We start from the raw sequence: 17096 nt of genomic DNA, 5'->3' as shown, positions 1-17096 counted from the left end.
GTGGACGTTCCTCCACACAGACTGACTGCTTTTTCTGCGTCAGCTGGGCAGAAATAGAAAGTGGAGCTGAAGTTAATGAGAAATGAATGAGAGACATCTGACTCCTGAGGCATCAGAAGGCGGAGCCTGGCGTGTTCAGGAGCTCAGGTGAAGGTCTTTGTGAGGCTTTCCGCTCTGTGGTTCCAGGTGAAGGCCGCGTTCATCCGTTCTTCTGATGAATGAGCTTTGGCCACGTGTCTGTGGTGGAAACCTGTCATTAAATGCAGCATTCTGGTCTCTGAATCCTTGGTGTTGGCGGCTCATCCGAGCGTCCCGGCTGGAGTTGCTCCGCCTGATGGCGAGCAGCAGAAAGACTCATGATGGCTCTTTTTGCTGCGTTTGCTTCAGGCCGGCTCGGCCCTCAGCAACATCGCCCACTTGGAGATGGACCTTCAGCCCGATGTCTTAGAGCGGGAAGGAGACCCACGTCAGGAGCTCCCCTTCACACCTGTCCATGCACCTGCACCCCCCTTTGTTCCAAGGTGAGCTCTGTTGGCGCCCTGTTCAGAACGTCCCCTTAGCTTCTCACTCCTCCTCTGTGATCAAAAGCCCCGGTGCGGGGGGGTCTGCTGTGTGCATGCTGGGTAATTCTGGCCTCAGCTGTGAAACATGAATTGCAATATTGAGGCCAGCTGGTGCTTGGAGCAGGTAAGCAGTGAGAAATGAGGTGTTGTTGGAAACACGCTTTGCTAAATGCTAACCTCAGGAGAAAGAATGGCGTTGTTGACACCTTCATCTAAAGAGGTCAATTCAATTTATGTCAGGTCATTTAATCAAAGGAGCCCCCCCACCTCTGACACATACTAAGGCTTGCAGCAGATTTTCAATTTCTTCCGTTTTTTTCTTTTACTGTAAACTCATTTAGCAGCGGCTAACCGCACAGACCACTGCGGCGCCAAACCATCAGCTTAACACAAATAATAGAACTACACCATCTTCCTCAAGGAACCACATCCAACAGAGACGCTCTGATGGAGATGATGTGATGAAGATGATTTGATGAAGATGATCTGATGGAGACGATCTGATGGAGACGATCTGATGAAGATGATCTGATGGAGATGATCTGATGGAGACGATCTGATGAAGATGATCTGATGAAGACGATCTGATGAAGACGATCTGATGAAGATGATCTGATGAAGATGATCTGATGAAGATGATCTGATGGAGATGATCTGATGAAAATGATCTGATGGAGACGATCTGATGGAGATGATCTGATGAAGATGATCTGATGGAGATGATCTGATGAAGATGATCTGATGAAAATGATCTGATGGAGACGATCTGATGGAGATGATCTGATGAAGATGATCTGATGGAGATGATCTGATGAAGATGATCTGATGAAGATGATCTGATGAAGATGATCTGATGAAGATGATCTGATGAAAATGATCTGATGGAGACGATCTGATGAAGATGATCTGACGAAGATGATCTGATGAAGACGATCTGATGAAGATGATCTGATGAAGATGATCTGATGGAGACGATCTGATGAAGATGATCTGATGGAGATGATCTGATGAAGATGATCTGATGAAGATGATCTGATGAAGATGATCTGATGAAAATGATCTGATGGAGATGATCTGATGAAGATGATCTGATGAAGATGATCTGATGAAGACGATCTGATGAAGATGATCTGATGAAGATGATCTGATGAAGATGATCTGATGAAGACGATCTGATGAAGATGATCTGATGAAGACGATCTGATGAAGATGATCTGATGAAGATGATGTGATGAAGATGATCTGATGAAAACGATCTGATGAAGATGATCTGATGAAGACGATCTGATGGAGACGATCTGATGAAGACGATCTGATGAAGATGATCTGATGAAGATGATCTGATGAAGACGATCTGATGAAGATGATCTGATGAAGACGATCTGATGAAGATGATCTGATGAAGATGATCTGATGGAGACGATCTGATGAAGATGATCTGATGGAGATGATCTGATGAAGATGATCTGATGAAGATGATCTGATGAAGACGATCTGATGAAGACGATCTGATGAAGATGATCTGATGAAGACGATCTGATGAAGATGATGTGATGAAGATGATCTGATGAAGACGATCTGATGAAGACGATCTGATGAAGACGATCTGATGGAGACGATCTGATGAAGACGATCTGATGAAGACGATCTGATGAAGACGATCTGATGAAGATGATCTGATGAAGACGATCTGATGGAGACGATCTGATGAAGACGATCTGATGAAGATGGTCTGATGAAGATGATCTGATGGTGACGATCTGATGAAGATGATCTGATGGAGATGATCTGATGAAGATGATCTGATGAAGACGATCTGATGGAGATGATCTGATGAAGATGATCTGATGAAGACGATCTGATGGAGACGATGTGATGAAGATGATCTGATGAAGACGATCTGATGGAGACGATCTGATGAAGATGATCTGATGGAGATGATCTGATGAAGATGATCTGATGAAGATGATCTGATGGAGACGATCTGATGAAGATGATCTGATGGAGACGATCTGATGAAGACGATCTGATGGAGACGATCTGATGAAGACGATCTGATGAAGATGATCTGATGAAGATGATGTGATGAAGATGATCTGATGAAGATGATGTGATGAAGATGATCTGATGAAAATGATCTGATGAAAACGATCTGATGGAGACGATCTGATGAAGACGATCTGATGAAGATGATCTGATGGAGACGATCTGATGAAGATGATCTGATGAAGATGATCTGATGGAGATGATCTGATGAAGATGATCTGATGAAGATGATCTGATGGAGATGATGTGATGAAGATGATCTGATGGAGACGATCTGATGGAGATGATCTGATGAAGATGATCTGATGGAGATGATCTGATGAAGATGATCTGATGGAGACGATCTGATGGAGATGAACTGATGAAGATGATCTGATGAAGATGATCTGATGAAGATGATCTGATGGAGACGATCTGATGAAGACGATCTGATGGAGACGATCTCATATCCTCCTTAGTGTGATGCTATCCACGGATCGTGTGAGGTCGTCCGTCCATGGTTGGTCAGCCTGGACGTACAGGAACGTCTCCCTGGGTCTTCTGTCAGAGTCCTGATGGTCCACGCTGCCCTGTGGAGACAGAATGCTGCTTCTGTCTGGTTGGGGGTCTCCGGTCTCCTAAAATCAACTGTGCAAATGCCGGAAAGCATCAGAGGAAGGTGCTGGCACTGAAACACCGGAGCGTTTGGAAGCAGCAGCGTCACAGTTCACTGAGCTGAAACATCTCTTCACTCCAGAACCTCTTTGAGTGTTTTCAGGCTGGAGCGACTCGTTTCTCTGAGAGAAACAAAGCAGTTGATAAAAGTTCCTCTGCATATCTGATCCAGGCTCCTTTTAATCAAAGTGATGACTTCACTATGAATCCAAGGAGCCCAAATTAAGATGCAACGTGGAAGAAGAGGAAGGAGATGGGAGGCATGAAATTGATGCAGCTGCAGAGGAAAACAGAATGAGCTGCCGTCTTCTCTGCTGTCGTCTAATTAGTTTGGTGGAGGCTTCATTTTTGGATCACTTCTTCTCTGCAAACGCCACTTTTCTCCAAACAGACAAAGAAAATGTTCTGGTTCTGAATCATCCCAGCCTCAGAGCCTGAGTGTGCATGTGTGAGCAGCACAAACAGGTGACTATGGATGCTGACCATCATGGTCCAGGTTCTGGCAGCAGAAGACGGGGATGTTCTCACAATGTCACCTCATTTCTTCTGAAGCTCAGCTTCAGTGACGCTGGGAATGTTCTAGAAACTGATCCAGAACGATGTTCTGTTTGTTTTGTGACTCTGACCGTTCCCCTCATGAACCCTCTGCAGGTCCTGCTCAGTCACGGCTCTGGATCACCTGTTCTCGGTCAGCTTCCCTGAAGTTGTGGACCACCGTGGGCAGAAAGCAGAGGTTCTGGATCCCAAAGAACCTCTGCTCTTCGATCCTCAGCGAGAAGATGCCGACTTTCTACAGGACAACCTGCTGGTCTTCCAGTTTCTGGCGTTGACCAGGTGAGGTGTGCATCACGTCCGCACACAGCCGAGTTCTTTGTGACAGTCTGCTGGCCTCTTTCCTCAGAGCCTCCAGTCAGAGATGTTCTTTTGGCCTCATATAATGATGAAGAATGAAATTCATTAGGAAATTCCCTCTGCTCCTCCTCCTCCTCCTCCTCCTCCTCCTCCGTCACTCTCCCATCTCAGTAATTGAGAAGCCAAATGTGTCAATGAATAAATAAGCTGCATACAAAGTTAATACAGCCTTTTGTTGCAGCTCTCGTCAGATTAATGAGCTTCCTCATCGATGTGTCGTCGATTGAACTTTCATTTGTACTTCCCATAGAAGATCAGCCACAGAGATGAAGATGTCATCTGCAAAGAACGCAACACTGATCAGGAAATTCTACTACACAGCCATGAAAATTTCATTAGATATGTGAAGTTCTGGGGGGGGGACGGGGGGTAGGAGATCCATCTCCTCATAGTGCTGGATTGTCAGTATTGTCTGTTTCCTTAATGTTGGGTCTTTTTTAGTTACTGAGGTTCAGGTTTGCTGCTTCCTTTCTAGTCTGTTCCTGTTTGGCTTCATGGATAATCACTGATTATTTGTTCTCTTGATTGAAAAAGAAAAACGTCATTGTCACACGCTGAGGTTAAGGAGGCGTGTCTTCCCTCTGTCAAACAACACTTTCTATATTTCATAATCAAAACACTTTTCATGCTTTAAAGTTGGAAAAGACTTTGAAATCCTACCTGGAGAACCCGAAGAGCAGCGGTTCTCACACCGCCTGTTGATTCAGATGCTACCATTTAAATACTTATTCAAGTTCTCCAGCATTGGAGGGTTGCAGGGGGGGTCAGTGGCTTCTCAGGTCCCTGGTTTACATCCTCTCTGTGGGATGTTTCTGTGTAGGACATCTGCAGCGGATGCTGATCCTGGCTGGCCGAGTAACATCTTCATCACATTCCAGTTCTACCGCTTTCCTCCAGTTGCCTCCCAGCGGCTCAGACTTCTCAGCAGCGATGGCGCCGAGGGTCTTCCCTGCATCCTCGCCACTGTCGGCAAGGACGGCACCGTTAACAGCGGTAAGTCTGACCAGAGGAAGCACAAGGTTGGTCAAGCCTTCGTCCTAGCTGTCCTCACAGGTGGAAACGGGCTGTCTGCGGGTGAAAAAAGGTGTAACGTGAACTCTGGTGGTCCGCACGAAATATCAAGGCGGTAGAGCGCTCAGTCAGGCTCCAGAGAGAAAATGTTCATGCACATTTTTTCTACGTTCATGCTGTGGGCGACAGGTCATAGTGAACGCTTCTACAACACGTACAGGGAGGAAGGTCAGACGCAGGCGTGTCGTACAGATTTGTCATTTTTTTTCAACCCCCCCCAAATCCTCCAGACTGAACAAGGAGGCCGTTAGAGCTGTTCACGTGACACGTGCACGCTCCTCGCTGCAGCCCGACTCTTAGAAATGAGGAAATGAGACAATCAGAGTGAAGTTTGTTTGGACGTCCTACAGGCGCTTACGGATCACGTGCACACCCTGAGCGTGTGGCTTCCATTATCCTCAGGAATACTTCATGATACTCTTACCACACAAACCACAATGGTACGTTCCATTGTCATGGCGTCTCTTAAGGTGGTCATACGAGCCTCAAGGGAACTGCAGACACACCTGAGCTCCCCCTAAAATGCAGCCGCTCCTCTACGACCCTCCACGGGCCGGACAACCCAAAAACCTGTGAACCCCCCCATTCCAGTGCATGTTAACATTCATCCTCGGTTTGCAGGAACTACATCCGGTTCTTCCTCTGGTTTTCAGACAGGATGTTTTCATGTCTTTGTGAAGAAGAGTCACAAATCATGAAAATGTTCTCCGACGTTTGTTTGCCCTCAGCATTCAGGTGCAGATGATGATGATGATGAGGATGAGGAGGATGCCTGTTCCTCCTGACTCCTGATGATATAGCAGACTGTGGGACAGCCTGGGCTCTGCTCGGCCCCCGGTCATTGTTGGGACACTTCAGTGTTGGTATCCCTTCCTCTGATAGCAGATTTTGTTAGAGGCACATCAGTGATTTAGGGCATGAGCCAGCCTAAGGTTTGTGCACCCCTGTCAGGTTACCATGGTGACGCTGAGGCTCTTCTCCTTCAATCAGCCGAGCCAGCGCTGACGGATGTCTGTTCATGTGACAGTGAATGAAGTGGAAGAGATATTACATCTTCTGACAGAGCCTGGTGTTGAACACTCAACCCCCCATGAGTGTCCACGTCTGGTCTGAATGGCTGGTGTGGAAGGTTGCAGACTCCTGGTCTCTCCTGGTCTTTCCTGGCCTCTGCTGGTCTTTCCTGGTCTCTCCTGGTCTTTCCTGGTCTTTCCTGGCCTCTCCTGGCCTCTCCTGGCCTCTGCTGTTCTTTCCTGGTCTCTTCTGGTCTTCTCTGGCCTCTCCTGGTCTTTCCTGGCCTCTGCTGTTCTCTCCTGGTCTTTCCTGGTCTCTCCTGGCCTCTCCTGGCCTCTCCTGGCCTCTGCTGTTCTTTCCTGGTCTCTTCTGGTCTTCTCTGGCCTCTCCTGGTCTTTCCTGGCCTCTGCTGTTCTCTCCTGGTCTTTCCTGGTCTTTCCTGGCCTCTCCTGGCCTCTGCTGTTCTTTCCTGGTCTCTTCTGGTCTTCTCTGGCCTCTCCTGGTCTTTCCTGGCCTCTGCTGTTCTCTCCTGGTCTTTCCTGGTCTTTCCTGGCCTCTCCTGGTCTCTCCTGGTCTTTGCTGGTCTCTGCTGGTCTTTCCTGGTCTCTCCTGGTCTTTCCTGGCCTCTCCTGGCCTCTCCTGGCCTCTCCAGGGGCCTCATTTCTAAAACTTTGCGTAGGATTCGCGTCAGAAGTGGCGTACGGATGAAACATAGGACGTGCGTACGCACAGAAATATTGGGATTTATTAAACCGTGCGCACGCACATCCTACGCATCTTTCCCTTAATAAATCACAACCGATTCTAAACTCAGCGCAGCTTTTGCGGCTTAATGACACGCCCATAGTTGCCCATAAATAGTCCGTGAAACGCCCACAAATGAATATTCATTGATTGCGAAACCATGGCAAATACGGAGAGGAAATCAAAAAAACGTAACTTCACTCAATGTGAAGTAGAAGTTATCGTTGGCGAGGTGGAAAAGAGGAGAAAAGTGTTGTTTGGAGGGCACAGTGTGGGCATTACTAATGCCAAAAAGGCACGTGATGGCAAACGGTGGCAGACGCCGAAAATGCTGCAGCCTCACAACCTCGGACCGTGGTCAAATAAAAAAGAAATGGTCGGACATCAAAGTCGAGGCAAAAAGACGTCTAGTGCTGCATCGCCAGAGTGTCTCTGCCACGGGGGGGGGGGAGCTGACCTGACCCCTCTTGATGAGAGACTGACGGCAATTATTGGGGAATCCCTATTAAGTGGAGTGGTGACTGACACAGGCACGGCGTGGTTCCTCCGAGTGCTCCTCTGTAACGCCGGGCCCAAAAGCCCGCATAGGTCCAACAGGACGGCTGGAGGAAGTGGGAACCGGCTCATAAGCCACTCGTCCTCGTTTGTCAGCAAGTCTTCTTGCTGTCTAAAGATGCGTTCACTCCGAATTCTTCCATTTGCCACATCTTCTAAGAGCGCAAGATCAGCCATTGTGCGTCATTACGCATTGTGATGGGGCATTTTATTTCCCTCCATTTAATTACATCTGACAAGCTACAGATGTTGGTAATAATCGACGTGGAAATGGGAAATTGATCAGCAAATGTAATTTCTTGTTGCTTTCTGAATGGTTGAGACATACGCCATACATTGTTTTATCAAAAATAAAACAAACTAAAGGCATATGCATGAATACCATACTTCCATAGCTTATGAAGAAATGTTTTACTATGAAAACAACTTTCCCCAGTGGACAATTAGTACATCTGTCCGTCCGTCCGTCCATCCGTCTGTCTAATTACACCTATATCTGCTCCGCCAGACGGACACACTGACGGGAATATCAGTTTTGTACATTATTTCGTTCTGTTAACTATATTATTTATGAGGATGAATTGCACAACATGCCAATATTGCAGAACATATTTCACTTTTCTTTCTGCAAATAAGTGTTCATTTGAATTTCTGTTGTAATTTTCGTTTGATTGTTTTGTTTGTTTCACTGCTGATCGATCAAACGGGTGTTGGTGTAGCTGTTAATTGTAAGACTTGCTTTGTGAAGTCTTCATGTTATTTCTGAGAGGCAGTATTGTCATTTTCACTTTAACGTGTTTCTTCCATCTGCCGACGGTGTCGCCGTTTCTCATTTCACCCGTTTTTGTGCGTACGCCTGGGTCAGAACTTGAATGAAGGACCGCACATTTTCCCCTCAAGTTTGCTTTTTATAAATCTCAATTATTGCGTAGAGAGTGGCGTACGCCTTCTTTTGTGCGTACGCAACCTTTAGAAATGAGGCCCGTGGTCTTGGTTGATGGAGCTGATGGGGGGATGGAGTGGATCAGTTTCTTCTCCATCCAGGTCCAAAAGCAGACTTCAGTCTGAACCAATGTTGAGCTGCAGGAGCCGCTGTCTCCCGTCTGGACTGGAAAACTGAAGCCTCTTCACGGCCCTTTTCCTCAGAAAGTGAGCGGCTGTGAACTAGGAAGCTGCATTCCTCTGTACACGGAGAGACGCCTCAGAGCTGCTTCTTCAGATGGAGGCTTCTGTTTTACAGGCAATCTGGAAAACTGGGAAAAATAATCCCACTGCATCTGTTTCCACTAACGAAAGGGACATTTTTTGGGTTTTGCATCATAAAAACACTGGACTGTTTGAATCCTGTAAAGAGGTAAAGGAAGAAGGCAGGAGACGTTTGAGAAGCTCTAAATAATCCAGAGGGTTTAGAAAAAGCCTGCAGCAGCTGCTGATAGTGGACACATACACCTTCATGTAGCGTTCAAGTGCTCACAGTTCGACTGAGATGTTCCGCTCTGTGCTCCTCCCTCAGCCTCTCCTGGCCTGCAGCTCCAGTTCAAAGTGGACGATCGTTTCCTGAGACCCGGCGAGAAGCGGCGCTTCCTTGGTTACCTGGCTCTGCACACCATGCACTTGGACGTCTGGGATGGAGACTCGCTGCTGCTCATAGGTTCCACTGCCATCGAGCTCAAGGTAAAACACACCGGAGGTGATACCTCTGACAGCACAAAAACATCTGACCTTCTGACTTTGACGCTCAGACTTTTTTCAGGCAACTGTATTTAAAAAAAACAAAAAAACAAAAACAATTCAGCACACCTGGTTTCTTCCTCATGGGTCTGTTGTTGACCTGTTTCCCTTTTCACTTGTTTTTAAGCTGATAGCCCCGAATTGAAAACACCAGATTTTTACATCCACAAACCAGCATTCAACTAAAAAATTAGCGTCTTCATTCGTTTTGTCGGCATTTAAAGTCCCACTCCGGTCATCTTCTGATCTGTTTTCAAAGCGTTCTCACTGGCCTTTTCATTATGATGATACCGTTTTTAACCCTTGTGCTATCCTAGGCACTTTATCTTTGGGAGTTGGGTCATCTGGACCCACTAGACAGTGCTCTGAACCTTTGTTCTTCAATGATTTGTGATCTTCACTGGTGTCCATGGATTACATGAAATCTTTCCACCTTTATCCACCTTTGTCATGGTAGGGAGAACACCTCAATGGAAGGGGGGGGGTCATCTGGACCCCATAGGATAGCACAAGGGTTAAACAAAATCTAGAAACCTGTGTCGTTTTCTACATCATAGTTTCTGCAGAGCGGCAGGAGTTCCTGAGAAATTCACCTCTGAGTTGTGGGCGGGGCGTTTGGGATGGACCAACCCCACCCCCTTCTTCCCCTGCTAGCTTACAGCCCCAACCTAACATTACTGGATATGGAGAGTAATATCAGATCTATCCATCCGTCCAGTTCTGATCCAGATTCTGATCCAGCTCAGACCAGGAAAACAAAGACGTTCATGGATCTATTTGTCTGCAGGTGGATGGTCAGCATATTTTCTATGTCACAAATATGGTCTGTTTCAAACAGCGTTTTTTCATCTGCTCCTGATTCACAATGATTTGAGTAAAGAATTACTTACAAATGCAATTTAGAGCTTAATTTTCTCTATAAATGTCCTCCATTATCAGAAAAATGCCAGAAAAACACTTAAAAAAAACACTTTTTTTTTTTTATCAGAGTGGGTCTTTAAAGAGTTTGTTGCACAAAAAACACTAAGCAACTAAGGAAAAGAGACCAGAAACATTAAAGTTTTTAAATCTGCAGATTTCAAGCAGTCAGATAGGTTGTGTCTGACTTCCTTCCCTACTCGCTCTACAGCGCGTTCTCCATGTTCTAGTTCTGTCTGAATCTACAATTCCAAAATCCAGGAAATTTCCCAGAATTCTCTGCGATAAACCAGTGTGCATTGATGCTCACTAGATCTGGGAATAGAGACCACAATGCATTGCGTCGCAACAATTTTTGCCAAAAACATGTATTTAAATACATTTTTTAAATAAACCATTAACGTTTTTATCTTAGGCAGACAGTGGACTCATAAATAATCGGCGCAAAAAGCTCATATCAATCTGATTTTAACTTTGTAAAATCGATGAAGTCATATTCGCCGTTAATAAAAAAAAGTAGTGAGCGTCTGAATTGATTTTAAAATTCAGAGAACTACAAAGTCTCACTATATAGTTTTTATTAGTTAGGGGTCAGGGCGGCAGACATAGCCTAGCCCACTAACTTTAGCATTAGCATGCTGACATTAGCATTAGCATACTCACTTTATCACTTGCACACTGACATTAGCATACGGACATTAGCATGCTGCCATTAGCATACTGACATTAGCATGCTGACATTAGCATGCTGACATTAGCATACTCACATCCGCTGTGGCATTGTGACGTTCTGTAAAGCTAGTATGTTTTTTCCTCCAGTACCTGCTGCGTCAAGGAAGACCTGCAGTCCAGGCTCTCCATGAGCTGGAAGTCCTGACCACTGACTATGCTGGGGAGGACACCTCCCTGCTGAGCACAGATCCAGGTCACCGGTCCACCTACGGCCCTGCAACTTTTCGCACCATTGTCAGAGGCCGTCTCTACGTGCGCACCAGCAACTTTGGCAAGTACTGAAAAGAGGCCAGAGATGCTGAGATTCAGCCTGAAATAGCTAATTAACAGAGATGCACTGAAGTTTAAGGCAGGAATAAAAAATGTAATCAAAGTACCGGTATGCTTCCAGAAATGTAAACGATGAGGGTTGGTTTTTATTATAAAGTGGAAAAGAAGCAAGCAAAAGGAAAGTTAAAATCAATTGTAGGATTGTAATCAGTTTGTTTGATCAACCGATTCTACCAAACGGGTATAGATTATCAAAGCCACACTGAAACTCATTCATGAACTGAAACGGCTTCAAACGGAGATCCAAACTCTGCTACCAAGGTGAAAGACAGTTTTACAGCAACAAGACACAAAGTACTTCTGCATGAGCAAGGTCTCTGCCAGACAAACGGAGGTTTCAGGATGTTCAAGCTCTTTGAAGAAGCACAAAGAAATGGATCTGACCAGACGTGGTCTAAAGGCGTAACAACTAAAGGATGTACCGTATAAGTCACCTTTTTTTCATAGATTGGCCAAGGATGCAACTTATACTCAGGAGCGACTAATTTGTGATTTTGTAGAACATAAATAGGCTCAAATATTCTTTATATGCCCACTAACAAACAGTTGCCCTTTAGCGGTTGTTTCCTACTAACAACCTATAGAGGGCGCTGTAGGTGCATGTCTTTGCTGCTGACAGAAGAAGCAAAATAAACATGGAGCAGAATGCGATCATGCTCCTCCTGAACGTTATGTTTGTCTTACATCGAGACATTTTATTCTCGTTTTCTCTCTTGGAGAGAATCTCTGATCAACCCAGACACGGAGACGGGGTTATCGAGGCTTTTACAAAGCTCTTCAAAACAGATAATCTCTCAGCATCATCCGTGTTTTCCATGCATTGTGATGAGGCCACAAATTTGAGACGGTGGGGGGGCGTCTAGTTTATTTTTGGACAAGTATTGAGCCTTAAACTTGACGCGCGTCAAACGTCAAACGTCACTAATGTGACGCATGAATTGCGTTCGGTGTGATGGCAGCATTACGCCGGACTTGGTGAATTTGTACATAGATGTTTCTCTTCAAAGTGCGACTTATATATTTTTTTCTTTTATTGTACTTTTTTTTTGCTACTGCGACTTATACTCCAGAAAATATGGTAAGTTTACAGCGATAATTGCCTGAAGTGTAGTTTTTACTACTCTCCACCATATTTCTAGAGATTGTGAATCTCAGACACCACAAATATTAGTAACTAAATCTTGGGAACAGATAGGAAATATCCGAGTGTTTAGATACTTGTTACAACCCTATAGATGTGGGGGGGTCACAGTGGGCATTAGGGTCCTCTGAGAAGGCCTCCAGACCTACTGACAGCTAAACCTCTGAACTCTCAGTCTGCTGAACGAAGACAGCTCACCAGAACCATGACTCTCCCTTTCATTATCAACTTATTCCTCCACTGCTCCAAATAGTTCTTTAGCGATGGCGTTGTTGAAGCTAACGGCGCCAGTTTACCCGTCATAGCCGTCTGAGGAAGGTAGCGGGCGCTGGTCGTGGCTCAGGTCACAACCTAACGTCCCGGCTGACAGTCAAACCCACCTTCAGAAGGCAGACCGTAACCTTTTTCTCACCTTCAGCTGGTTTCTGGTTCTTTTATTTTTAGCGCCGGCGCCCCCTCTGTGGGATTTTTCTCCGGGATGCTCTCTGTGAGTCAGCGCTGTTCTGTAGCGAGGTTGGATGTGATGGGGATGACACACAGGCATGGATGCTTATCAAATCACTTACACATGCTGAGGCGCGTTCACTCATGCATGCGCACAGACATGCACACACGTGCAGATGGACCCGTGTAACCGAGCGCAGAGTTTATGAGACCAGACATGGCAGGAATGAGCGGCAAGCGGTCCAAAGAAGTCACCGATTTGCAGAGAGAACTTTGGGATTTTTAGCTCTGGAGACCCGAAACTCCCCACCTTATATTCACTCCTAATGTTCTGGAAAGTTCTGCCTGAGGTAAGAATGCAGAGCAGTCATGTTTGGATCCATATGCAGCTTTTTCAGGAGTTTCCTTTGAAACGGTGAGGGCATGCACACACACGTGAGGCCGTTTCTCTGCATGAGCTGAGAGCTGCAGGAAAACACGCCAAAAAAGCCTCTTTCACTGGGGGGGGCACACAGTTCAGAACCTGAAGGAGAGCATCTCCTCCACAGTTGGACATGTGGCTGGAGCGTCTCGCACACACCTGCAGCAGGTCTGCAGTACCTGAGAGAAGGCCCCTTTTTCACCCTGACCGGCCTGGGACGCCACAGGTCCTTCCAGAAGACGTAGATTAGGTTTTTTTTGCTCGCACAAGAAGGAGGAGCTTCACAGAGTTAAGTGAGAGCTGGGACTCAACACTTGGACTTGGAAGGAGGTCGTTTGAGGATTTTACGGTCAGATCAACATGTCTGAGGTGTGGAAGGGACTGACGCACAACTCCATGGACATCGATGTGAGGGTCACCAGGTCACCGGAGACCAGACCTGGACAAACGATGCAGATCTGTTTTTCAATCGATTTAGTGCCCCACCCTCAACGCCTCCTCTCAGCTGCAACCGTTGACGTCTCAGTTCCCCGTAAAAAACACCTCTGGTGAAACCCGGGCTTCCCCCGACAGTGGAGGGAACTGGCTCCTGTGACCTATGACCCTGAACAGGACTCAGTGGGTGGAGAAGATGAATGGATGGGAATACCTGGTCTTATCCTGCAGATCTTTGTGGAGGAGCCTGCAGAGTTCAGTCACATGTTGGCTTGTAGTGGATGGGTGTTTATTCTGGACGTCTTCATCTGCTCTGCAGTGTGAGATGGGGGAAAGGTGAGGGGTGCCACAAGGCTGAGACCATCTCTGACAGAGACTGTTGTGGGATTCAGAGCTTCTCCTACCTATGACTCCTTCGGCTCCAGTGTCCTTTCAGGTTGTCATGGAAACAGCATATGGCAGTGAGGCGGAAGAGGCCCTGGAGCTCCAGGAGCTGAACCAAAGAACCGTGTCCAACGTCCTCCGAGGGTTCATCACCGTGAAAAACCAAGTACAGCGATTGAGGTCAACGGATTGTTCCCGTTCTGAAGGAACTGTGTTTGCAGAGATGCTTGTGTTCCAGAACCTGACTTCAAACTTTGTGCTTCAGCCGATTCGTCTGTTTATTAAATAGATAAAAAGTGAATAATGAATAAAACTGAGCTTTTCTAAAACTTTCCTCAGCAGGTTCTGCAGTCAGAGAGCTTCTGCATAAACGTGACAGCAGCTTTTTTCTGCTTCATGCTTCTTCTCTAAGGCTCACTAAAAGCACTCACAGCACGGCGAATGTCTGCAACCTCCTCTCGACCTGCTGCTGCTCCTCCTCTGCAGCTTGATAAGCTGAAGGAGAACTGAGACTTGGACGTTCAGACAAAACGTAGCCGTCTGTGGTTTGGCTGTAGGGGTGTGCATACATCATGGGTGACTGTGTGAAGTCCTTGCTGCAGGCACATGGATGCCTCACTACATTAGCCTTGCTTGTAGCCTTGGGCTGGGGCAGACTCTGCTCATTGCAGAAGGTCAGTGGCCTGGAACGACGAGGCAGAAGGAATCGAATGTTGCAGACGGCGTTGGAAACCCCTCAGCGCTCGCTCTCATTTGCTCTGGAGATCTGTAAATCAGAGCTTTGTTGTGGCCTTAACCTCCAGAGGTGCCGGCAGAGCCAAGAGGGCGGGCAGGTGGGGGGCCGCCGAGCCGGGTTATTGTCATGCAACAGCCAGAGACAGTCCATAAAATTGATGGAGCTCAGCCTCCTGGAACTTTGCTCACCATTACTCTTCTCTACACTCAGGATGCAGAGCTGCAGATGTTTTTCTGTCTGCAACACAAACCCAGAGAAGCTGCTTTTCTCTCATGAGGCTCAGCAGACATCACCAAACATCACCAAAGCCGCCAGCTCTAACCAGCTCATATGTGTGGAACGTCTGATGGTTTCTCATTATTTAGGTTCATCCTTCTTTGCTTTTTTTCATCATTCAGTTTATCAAGGAGCTCTGAGTTAAGCTGCCGGAAGAGATCTGTTGCTGACGGACTCGTACTCAAAAGCAAACGTGAAATGTTCACAAAGGCGCCTGGGAAATGAAACTTTATCAAATGTGTTCAGTCAAGGGGTGTGGCCAGAAAGGGAGATGGATGACGGAGGGATGCATCGGGATGGAAGAGGCGTCTCCCATTAATCTGCAGAGCCACTTTGTGTCGGTTTGTTTGGCACCACCAGAAGCCCATTACTCATTGAGCTACAGCCATTATCAATTTGTTGATGAGGGACTCGACTTTTTAGCTCTTTTCTCAAACTTTCCAAAGCCAACTGACGACTCTCATCTTTGTCTCTCAGAAAGTTTCCCTTTGGTGCCTCATCAGGGCTGTTTTCAGTGAACCCCCTCTGCCAAATATTCAGCAAGACTGGCTATGGATACCGACTCAGAAATGGGCCCAACATCAGTCACCTCCTCTACATGGATGACATCAAGCTATATGCTAAAAGCTAGCGTGACATTGACTCCCTGATCCACACCACCAGGATGTACAGTACTGACATTGGGATGTCATTCGGGCTCGAGAAATGCAACCGGATGGTGACAAAGAGAGGCAAGGTAGTCCACACAGGAGGGGTCTCACTCCCAGAAGGAACAATAGCAGACATTGAGGACAGTTACAAGTACCTTGGAATTCCACAGGCAAATGGCAACCTGGAGCAGGAAACAAGGAAAGCTGCAACAGCTAAATACCTCCAAGGAGTAAGGCAAGTCCTGAGAAGCCAGCTCAATGGCAAAAATAAGACCCGGGCAATAAACAGCTACGCACTGCTAGTAATCAGATACCCTGCAGGAATAATAAGATGGCCAAAGGAAGAGATACAGACCACGGATGTTAAAACACGAAAGCTCCTCACCATGCATGGAGGGTTCCATCCCAAATCCAGCACCCTGAGACTGTATGCTAGCCGCAAGGAAGGAGGCCGAGGACTAGTGAGCGTAGAAGCCACTATCCAGGATGAAACATCCAAGATGCATGAGTACATCAAGCTCAAGGCCCCAACTGACAGTGTGCTCAGTGAATGTCTCAGGCAATGGAGAGCAGAGGATACAGTGCTGGAGGACAGATCCTCATGGGAGGACAAACCCCTGCATGGGATGTACCACCGGACCATAACTGAAGTGGCTGATATCAAGAAGTCCTACCAATGGCTAGAAAGGGCTGGCCTACAGGACAGCACTGAAGCACTCATCCTGGCAGCCCAGGAACAAGCCCTGAGCACCAGAGCCATAGAGGCTCAGATCTACCACACCAGACAAGACCCAAGGTGTAGATCTACCACACCAGACAAGACCCAAGGTGTAGATCTACCACACCAGACAAGACCCAAGGTGTAGTCTGTGCAAAGAGACGCCTGAAACAATATAGCACATAACTGCAGGATTTAAGATGCTGCAGTCCAACAAAACCACTTAACTTAGTGACTATTTGCCCGGGCTGCATGAGTATTTTTTACCAATAGCTTCTCAGCAGAGCTACGTCCAGGATTCTGAGCAGCGATTTGCTTCCTTACTCCTCCCTCTTTGAGTCCATCAGGTTATATGTGCAGAAACATGTAACAGGACCGGCTGTAAGGTCGGGACACCATTCAGGCTAAGAGTCAAAGCGACGTGAGCTGTTCTCGTTGTTATGCATGTTCCACACTGACGTGCGTCTCTTTCAGGAAGTGGGACAGACGGCAGCAGGCAGACGGCGGTGGACCACAGGCCGTCTGCTGCTCACATCATCACACCGTGCAGAGCCAACTGCGGCTTCAGAGGAGGAAGGCTGTTCCCCAGACAGTTCCTCCAGCCTAGCGGTCAGCACTTTCATC

General features: G+C 46.8%; 1 protein-coding gene across 3 annotated transcripts in view; it reads left to right on the top strand.

Moving 5' to 3' along the window:
• The window catches only part of nphp4 (nephrocystin 4), a 93475-nt gene that overhangs the window by 46306 nt on the left and 30073 nt on the right, over positions 1-17096 (top strand). For all 3 annotated transcript variants that reach the window (XR_002873495.1, XM_023956270.1, XM_023956271.1), the window contains exons 13-18: positions 388-521; positions 3915-4097; positions 4996-5168; positions 9070-9230; positions 11025-11208; positions 16947-17081. Coding sequence is in view for 2 of the 3 variants with exons in the window: in XM_023956270.1 (XP_023812038.1) it covers positions 388-521; positions 3915-4097; positions 4996-5168; positions 9070-9230; positions 11025-11208; positions 16947-17081 (970 nt within the window). In the remaining variant the exon portion in view is untranslated. The remainder of the gene's footprint in view (positions 1-387; positions 522-3914; positions 4098-4995; positions 5169-9069; positions 9231-11024; positions 11209-16946; positions 17082-17096) is intronic.

Source organism: Oryzias latipes, chromosome 7, assembly GCF_002234675.1.
Source record: "Oryzias latipes chromosome 7, ASM223467v1".
NCBI classification, from domain to species: Eukaryota; Metazoa; Chordata; class Actinopteri; order Beloniformes; family Adrianichthyidae; genus Oryzias; species Oryzias latipes.
The sequence above is the reverse complement of the archived record's forward strand: the minus strand, read 5'-3'. Positions and strand labels throughout refer to the sequence as shown.